The 9,454-nt window shown below is 43.5% G+C and overlaps 1 protein-coding gene and 1 pseudogene across 1 annotated transcript; both read right to left on the reverse strand.

Annotated features, from left to right (window-relative positions):
• Window positions 1-732: 732 nt before the first annotated feature.
• On the reverse strand, window positions 733-2,034 carry LOC105422113 (uncharacterized; annotated as a pseudogene).
• Window positions 2,035-7,546: 5,512 nt separating this feature from the next.
• LOC105422527 (uncharacterized protein F54H12.2-like) lies at window positions 7,547-8,371 on the reverse strand. The gene has a single exon (XM_011631928.2). It carries the CDS (start codon window positions 8,369-8,371, stop codon window positions 7,547-7,549), a length of 825 nt encoding a protein of 274 aa, XP_011630230.2.
• Window positions 8,372-9,454: the final 1,083 nt, after the last annotated feature.

Below are 9,454 nucleotides of genomic sequence, written 5' to 3' on the forward strand. Positions count from 1 at the left end.
GCCTGGCCGAAAACCGTCTCCGTAGCTCGCACGGCAAGCCGAGAGTTGCTGGGGTCTCCCCAGCGCGTCGAGTTCGTTCGACCCGACTCTGCCGCTCCGAGATTTCACCGCCGAGTACCGGGGTTCTCCCCGATACTACCTCTCCGAGTACCAGGGTACTCCCTGGTCAGCCGAGTACACTCGGCACCGCCACCTTCTTCTCCGCACTTCTCCGGGCTCTCCCCGGCTGGCCCAGTTCACTCGGCGTTCACTCAAACAGACGAGGGGCACACCCCCCGTCAGCCGAGCACTCTCGGCAGGGAACGGGCACACCCGTTCTCCGATCTCAACGATCCGCCGACCTCGCGAAATATCCACCCTCGCGAAATACCCGCGACACGCGTGCACGTTTAAATCGCCGATTTAAAGGCCCGCGACTAACACGTGCGACACCGCCGCCGCCGCGCGCGCCCCGCGCCACCGAACTGCGCACCGCGATCAGTATCGTGCCGACCGCCCGAGCGATCTCTTATTTTGTATTTACCATTGTCCGCGCGCCGAACGCCGCCTCGCCCGTCTACGGCCACGAATATTTAACGCGACGATTCGGTGCATTCCATCGCACCACTCTTAGTTAAATAAACATCGTTATTTATTATCAATTGCGCCTCACAATTTAATCACGCCTTTCTGTCTCCAACGTCCTCGCTTCTCCCCCTGGTAACCGACTGACCGCTCTCCGCGCGGAAAAGCGAGACCGTTATATATATATATATAAAATATATTATATAAAATATAAATATTATATTAGATTATATAATATATATTATATATGTAATAATCTAATATAATATTTATATTTTATATAATATATATATTAGATTTCTATGAATTTTGTTTAAGATATCACATATGTATATTACAGTTAATATATAAACTAAATATATTATTATTAATATAAGTAGATGAAGTAAATTTACTTCATATGTCAAAATAAAGACAGTATAGAAGACAAGTTAGTAGATGCAGTTATACATGTAAATAAAACAATTTTAAAAATTGCATAAAAAATATAAATATAAATGACATATTTTTTCGAAAACAAAAAAGCAATAACTTAAACTGTAACTTTGTCCTGTTTTCATACTTAAATTAAAAGTTTCACTATTTGTCTAACATTTTTTTCATGATATCCAGCATTTCTTTTCGAAATTCCATTTTCTCTTTGTGTCTCTGCTCTCTGTTTTTCTCAGCCAATTCTTGACTTTGAATAATTGATGCAGCAATTTTTGATGTATTTTCTTCTGCCTTACGCTTTCGAGGATTTGGATTGTTCAAGTCACAAATGTGCTAAATGTGTTTGCACTAGACGAAGTACTTGATGTGTTATTAGATGTAGAGCGATTAGAATTAATGTAACTTGAACAGGCTATTGCTAGTGGCAACATGAAAGGTCGTTCATCAAGCAGAGATTCCATGACCTCCATATAGGGCCATGATCTTGGATTATTGCCTGATTTAACATTGTGATCTTTTATAGATTTATAAGTTCTTTTCATTCCATGAAATTTTGAAAGGCACTGAGATCCGGTGACATTATAGCCTTTAATAGACAATGCTGATGCTATGTTGTTCGAAATTTTTTTTTGAGACATTTTATCGGATGTGAAATTCTTTTCTTGCATACGATATTCCTTTACTAATAAGAGAGTTGCTGCGACCATTTAAAGACCATTTAAACAATGATTCGTTAGAAATACCCGAAATACTTGATTCCGATTGTAACTTTACTGTTTCCAGGAGGCTAGTGGCAAACGTTAAATCTAAAAAGATAATATATATATTATAAAAGTTACAAATTATTATATTTTTATTTTATTTTAATTTATCTATTTTCATGTTAATAGGTTGATCTACACTTGCTTATTTACAACAAAATACCTAACCTCCATTGTTACAACTATTATTAATTAAATAAATGTGCAAGAAAACCAAAATATGTTGAAAAGACTAAAGATAGATTAAAAGTAATAACCTATTAAGGAACAAAATTACTCACCTCTTTGTGCACGTGCTGGTGATACATCATCTGGTGATACTTTTAAGATATAACTCACGCCGGTTTCATCCGAAAGATGAATTTCGACTTGTTCACTATTTTTTTCATTCATTCTCTCTTTAACTTTTTCTCTTCTTAATACCTTTGATGCTACTTCTCTTCTTATACCTTTGATGCTACTTCTCTTCTTATACCTTTGATGCTATGATGAACATTTGAACAGAAAATATGCGCAATCAGCGTTGTTATCATTTGCTGCCCTGCCTCGAAAAAGATAGCGCAAAATAGCGCCAATAATGACGTTGCTTTACTTTGACCATGATGTCATCATCAATTTCATACCAAAAAGCATCTCCCCAAACAGTTTTAGACAATAATTGTGCAAATAGCGCGCTCCCTGAACGCACCCATCGTGTTTGGTAGTAGAGGACTGTGTCGCCCGAGATTCGTCGAGCCTTACGGTCGAGATTGGACACTCCTATAGTCGGCGACCGTCGAACGAATCGCATTTACGCGCGTGCGCTCGCTTTGAGGAGACCGATAATCGCTTCACTTATACTCGATAGCGATTCGATCGCGCACAGTGATCGATATGTTTCCCCTATTGACGGACAAACGCGATATTTTCAATCTATCCGCCGAACATTGCGACTTATCCCGAAGATCGTTCTCGCAATTTCGATAGATATGTGGAGCTACTGTGGAACAGATTACCCGAACATTTGAGAGCAGACCCCGAGGTGCAACGTTATCGCGTGTATCTGGAGTATTACAATCGTCCGTGGCAACGATCGCATATAAACGGTTCTGCGCTTCTCATCAAGAACTGTAGCGAATGCTCAGCGGCGCAGGATTACTCAATACGGTGATAAACGCGCTTCCCTTCGAACTACATATTCCCGAGTATCAATTTTGCGGGCTCGGCAGCCGTCTCGGGAGGCGATTGACGCGCGGCGATCGAGGCGTCAACCCGTTGGACGCGACGTGCCGCGAGCACGACATCGCCTACTCGCGAAACAAGGAACTCGCCGATCGCTATGTCGCCAATCGAGATCTCGCCGAGAAGGCGCGCGAACATATAACGGTCGGAGGTTCCACCTTCGGCGAGAGAGCCACCGCGACCACCGTATGGACTGCTATGAAAGCAAAAACAAAGCTGGGCATGGGTTTGAGAAGAAAGAAGAGGAAGACGACGAAGAGGATACTTCCGACGGCGAAACGCGGAGGCTTGTTGCCCATTTTTCCGATACTAGGCGTCCTCGGTTCTTTGATCGGTAGCGCGGCGGGTGTCGCGCGGGCGGTGAACGCCGGTAAGACCGCTCGACGTCAACTGGAGAAGTTGCAACGTCACAATCGGGCGATGGAGGATCACGGATTGCACCTAGCGTCTTACAAACGTGGCAGCGGTGTGATGAAAAGAAATCGTGGAAGGAAACGTTAAGATCGCTCGAGTTACCGCTCTCCATTACGACGAACGAGCAGCTGAGCCGCTTGGCGCGTCGTTTGCGAATACCCTTCTTCAGAAGAGTGTTTATGCGTAATGCGTTACCGTCGAAGGCGCGACGCAACGAGAGCGGCATCGTGAATCTCGACGACTCGACGGGTTCGGGTACTTACTGAGTCTCCTACGCGAAGAGGGCAATGACGCGGTTTACTTCGACAGTTTCGGCAATTTTCGATCGCCGAGAGAATTCGAGAGATATCTCGGCGTCCACGTATAACGTACAATCGCGGATCGTATCAGACGTACGTATTAGAGCATCTGCGGTTAGTTGTGCCTGCGATTTTTCTCGAGGATCGGTCACGATGTCGCTGAGCCTGTCGTTCACCGGTAGCGTCCTCACGGCGTGCTATTTTCCCGCCTTAGATCTGAGCGACGACGATTACGAGTTAGGTCTCACGAATTTCGAAACGTACAACACTATACCAAACGTCGATTCCACGAATAATAAGTTCTATTACGACGACGATGACAAAACGATCGTGATTCCCGAGGGTTCGTACGAGTTGAGCGCGATAGATAGACAGATATTTGAACGCCGCTATCTCTAAGAGGCGAAGGATCGACGAGAGCAAGATGACGAGCGACGATGACGAGAGCGACGTCGTTTACGACGAGAGCGACGAAAGCGAGAGGGAAGCGCGGCCTCTGATCATTCGCGCCAACGAGAACACTATATAAGCGAGACCAGGTGCGAATCGACTTCGCGAAACCGAACAACATCGGTTCGCTCCTGGGATTCTCGTCGTTGCGCGTGTTACGACCGAACAAATGGCACACGTCCGACGAATCCGTGAATATCATGAGCGTGAACATAATTCAAGTAGAGTGCAATATCACCACGGGTGCGTACAGCAACGACAAACTGGTTCACACGATACACGATACACATTTTCCCCGAACGTTCCTTCGGGATATAAACTGTCGAATGCTCCGACGTCGATCATTTACTTTCCGATCATCGCGCGAAACGTCATCAATATCACGCTTCGAGCCGTGAGTAGTAAGTGGGGCATTATGACGCGTCAAAACAAACCCCCACCACCTTCCCACTGGCGCCAGGGGCGTGGCCCCCGACGGTCAAAAACTGGCAGCCACGTGGAAATGGAGCATTCTGATTGGTCGGTGGGGATGGGAGATGATAATTAGGTAATTAGTGGGAGCGTTCTGATTGGTTGGCTCCGTAGCTGCCCGACGCGTGATTGGCTCTACCCATAGTGCCCCATGTGTGCGATTGATTATCGAAATGCTAGACGAGGTAGGGGAAGGGTGAAAAAGCGTCTGGGACCGATCGGAGTCCGAAAACAAAATGGCGATTGCAAAAAGAAATATGGCGGGTCTGTAAAAGGAATATACTTGTCGAGAATGGAATGCGATTTTTTGTTCACGTGGGATGGAGCGAAGAGAAGAAAACCGATTTTTTGTGGAATTTACTGGTTGTATACGGGATATGAAGAATCACGTTTTTCTTAGGGCGAAAGGTTTCTCGGCGTCTCATAGTCGGTGAATTTAGATAAATTTCTCGACTCGTTTGAGATTTTTTGTATGGGGGAAATATAGGTTACGAATGGATATAGGTTTTGAAGACATGAGATTTTCGGTGTGTAATAACCACTATTTACCAGGTCGTACGGTATTTGAGAGGAGAAAAACGGGAACGGACAGGTTCGCACTATATATTTCTGACGTCGATGACGTCGAATTCGGAGTTATACGAAGCTTTTATTCTAAGACAAACACGCGGATTGAAAAAATTTTCTAGATGTAAACTCTAGATTTTTCTAACATTTGGAGTTATACACTAGCGAGATTATGTTCCTTAATTCTTTAATTCTATGGTAAACAAACGAAAAATATTTAAAAAACGATTAGATATTTCTAGCTTGGAATTATGTGGCTAAAATTGGTTTTAAATCGGTGGGAAAGGAAGTAAAATGGACAAAGAATTTATGTTACAAAAATTAGATTTATTGTTATATCATTATACAAATTATACCATAATAGTGTTTCTTTAATGTTTAATTGTTCTTAAAAGTACAAGTTTGTATATGACAGCACGTTACATGAGATTTTTCACATTTCTTTTTTCCATGAAGAAAGATTTTACGAAATAATTGTACGATTAGCTTATCATTATCTTCGTAATCTTCGCTGAATATTTTGAGAAATTGTTTAAGCTTATAACCGCGAGACAAATAATAAAGAAATACGCAGCAATATTGTCCACAGGAGAAAATGTGCCCTGTAATCGCGTGATGTTCCATTTATGAGTAGTAGAGTTTCGTCGAAGTCGTAGATTGAATCTGGAATCCAGGGGTGGTAGTCCGTAGCTATCGAAATACGTGCCTTCTCCGTGCTTGTCTAGGTAGAAAGCAACCCAGTGTTGTCCAGGACGATCGTGATTATCAGTGTTCGCGACGATGGCCGTCGACTTCGTCCCACCCTCGGGATTCTGTCGGCAGAATACACACCTGCATGTTCGATACTGAGATGATGCAACGCTCGTAAGATTTCGAGCGAATTCATCTTCCGCGGTGTGGAATTATGTTTGACTTGTTTTTTGGCTCGTCGGTGTCGTTATATTTTTATCCTCTTGCGAGGATTATAGGGTAGAAGTTTCCTTTTTTTCACACTTGAGTTTCGATAGATCTTCTTTCTCAGCTTTTATTTGTTCGCACCTCGCCTGTTCTTTTTCTAATCTCTTATTTCTCCACGTAACGAGATTCGGAAAATTTCGTTTTATTGTAAAAACCTCGCTTTCTGTATCACTGTCATCGGAACTTTCAATAAAAGAATTAGCGCTGCTTATGTAGCAGTTCCCTTCTTGAGATTGCATCCAGTATCTCAATTTGCATGCATTGCGTAACGCGCAATGAAATTTGTCGGAATTTCGCTGAAACCCGTGATGACCGCAGCGCAATTCATGCTCTTCGCCTTCCGACAGGTTTTTGAAAGCAGGAGAGATTCCTTCTAGATTATATACGTTTCTTGCGAGTGTATTTTCCAAATAATGTATCTTCTCTCGACCTCGGGTGTATATGTAACGCGGTTGCCGTGCAATTTCACATAGTTCCGCCATGAAATGTTTGGAATTGACTGTTCCGTCAAACCACTCGATCCCATGGAAGTTTCGAGAGAGCCAGTTGTTTTCTCGTCTGTATTTTTCGGGTAATTCGACAAATGAATATGGAGGCATCATAATGCAGTGACTTATGAATGCTTCGTTAATGGCGACAACCGCTACTTCCTTCGGCATAAACTTTCCCTCAGCGTCGCGGAAACCTTGTATATCGATAACTATATCCATGATGCGTAGAATATACTTTCAATTTATTTTGTACGAAGTGACGACGTTCGCGTCTAAAGCAAAACTGCGGCTACTTTTTGTTAAGCTTTCGAAGAAATAGAAATGAAAAATAGATAACGGTGGGAGGGGGGAAATTCGAGTATGTCTCATCCGCTAAAATCAACGATAATTTGATGCGAAGAATCGATCTCTAACACGTTATCAAATTGCGTAAACGATATAATTAATCGTTGAGGTAATAGCTTTTTCAAATCGCACCTCTAATCGTAAACTTCCATGTCTGACAAGATTCCAATGTCCAGCGCAATTTGCCGATAGATCGGGAGTGAGATTGAAAGCGAAAAGCGTGAAACCTTTGACATAATCTTCTCTGCTTATAGAATTCCCCTCGTTTAGAAAATGGATGCCTGTTCCTGAGAAGAGGGTGTTATAAGCCTCGACGTAGAGCGGATGGTCTTTTGAGAAATTCGGTTGCAGCGGTCTACTCGGAATTTGCACGCCATCGGCATATAGCGAGAAGAAATTTATATTTTGCCGTAATTTTTGAAATTAAATGGATTTAACTTTCTGTCGCCGTTAAACGCTTTGTTATCGACGAATCCGACTATTACTCGTTTCAGAAGTTGCCCGAGTATCGCGTTATCAATCGATTCTCCTACCACTCCGGCGTGAATCGTGAATGTTTTAACTTCGACTCGCGTCAGAGGATATTTGGCGGTTGTTTCAGCAATCTCGCACTCAGCATTCTCGCATGTTCGAGTAACACTGCGGAGCTTATTTTTGCTCTTCTTATGAGTAAACTAGCATCTAGAATGCGTATTTTCGACGTTGAGTTGGTTTCCATGAGGCAAAACGCATCTCTCGAGCGAACGAGTCTCATTCTAACCTCCACTCCGTTAATTAAAAATTTATCCTGATTAAAGATGTCGCAATGAAGATGACCTATTAGATCTACCGAACGTTCTCCTTGGATGTATCGGGCGCGTCTCACGAGAGCTTGATTGGGGTTGTCCGATTCTAATAGCGCGTCCATATAACCGGGTTCGTCCGTGTCCCGTAGACAGGAAGTCAGATGGGAAGTTTTTGCCGGTGAAGAATAATTTAACAATGCTTCGATGAACGCACGGTACGCGTAGGCGTTGTTTGAGGGTGAGACGAGTTTTTGATTGAAGTATACGTCGATCTGATTGAACATCGAATGTAGTAGATGATTCACAGGGCCTACTTTGTTTCCTCCTGCTCCTCCTCCTCCTCCCACTCCTCCTCCTCCTCCTGCTGTCGATGTTCCAGGACTGGATAAACTTTCCACTCGTACGCGAAGGCTTAGCATGGTATGCGTGAGATCTAGATAATCTTCTCCGTGCCCGGGTACGACGAATTCTATAGGCGCGTCGTCCGCGAGCGAGGTCACCGGTTTGTAATAAACCCATTGCGAATTCTCGATACTGGTTTGAGTAGGAGGTAAACTGAAAAGATCGAACTCGCTCTTTAAACACTCGCTCGAGTGGGTATGAAGAAAGGACATATCTCTCAAATTTACAAAGTGCGTCGGTTAAGCGAATATATATCGGATACGGTGCGCTTTTTCCCACTATTTCGTCGATGTTTCGTTGCCTTTTTAATTTTGCCTGCTTTCCTCTTCGATGATTTTTTTTTAATCGTTTTTTTCACGCCAATTTTCGATGATTTTTTTTTTTACCGGCTTGTCTGCGTTTACGAACCGCGTTTCTCCCGGATTTAGCGGTGCGTGCGTCGTGCCCTCCGAAGGGAAACTGACCCGGTCGTATTTTCGTGGATGTTTTATATCCCGAGCCCTTCATCAAGTTACTTATATTTTCTTTGGCTTTTCTCTTAAGATTTCCGCCCGATTCCTTGAGCCGCGTTTTGACTGTTTCCCTGAACGGAGTGTTGTTTTCAACATCCTCCATCACGCCAATTCCGGCGCGTAAAGCTTCTTTCCCGACTGCGCGCATTCCCTTGCTTAGATAAGGAAGTACTTTTCTAAATAATTCTCCGAGGAAACTACCGATCCCATGACCGCGCTGATAGGCTGAACCGACGAAAATTCGTGGAATTCCGCCTCCCCTGCTCCCCACCGTTTTGCATTTCGTAATACTTGTCGTATTCCATGGAGACTTAGTTTTTTCTCAAAGCTTCGTAGACTTTTCACCGCGAATGGTAATTAACGGACGCCTCTAAAGTGTAATGTTGTTATCAGCGTTCCGGATACGAATGGTATTTTTTCTCGACGGTGATCTTTTATATCTATTTCAATTTTATAGAATTTCGTTTGACGCAAAGGAGTATATTGCAAAATGGAGAAATATTTTACTAAATTCATTCCGTACGTGTAATTACATCCGGGTATTTCGGTTGGAACGATCCGAAGAAGCGGACTCCGCGTATTGCCAGTTATGTAAGGCTCGCAAATGTCACAATAAACGTACATTTTATCGGGGATACCGTGCCATAGGCTACAGGGTTCTGCAGTCTAGAAAGATACAGTGCGTCCATCACCGATGGCATAACCGAGTTTCAAAAATGGCGTTAATTCGTCGGAATTAAGTAACTTGTGACGGTAAATTGTGCCGGCATCATCGATGTTGAT

This window comes from Pogonomyrmex barbatus, unplaced genomic scaffold (assembly GCF_055798465.1).
Source record: "Pogonomyrmex barbatus isolate J1 unplaced genomic scaffold, ASM5579846v1 scaffold24, whole genome shotgun sequence".
Classification (NCBI taxonomy): Eukaryota; Metazoa; Arthropoda; class Insecta; order Hymenoptera; family Formicidae; genus Pogonomyrmex; species Pogonomyrmex barbatus.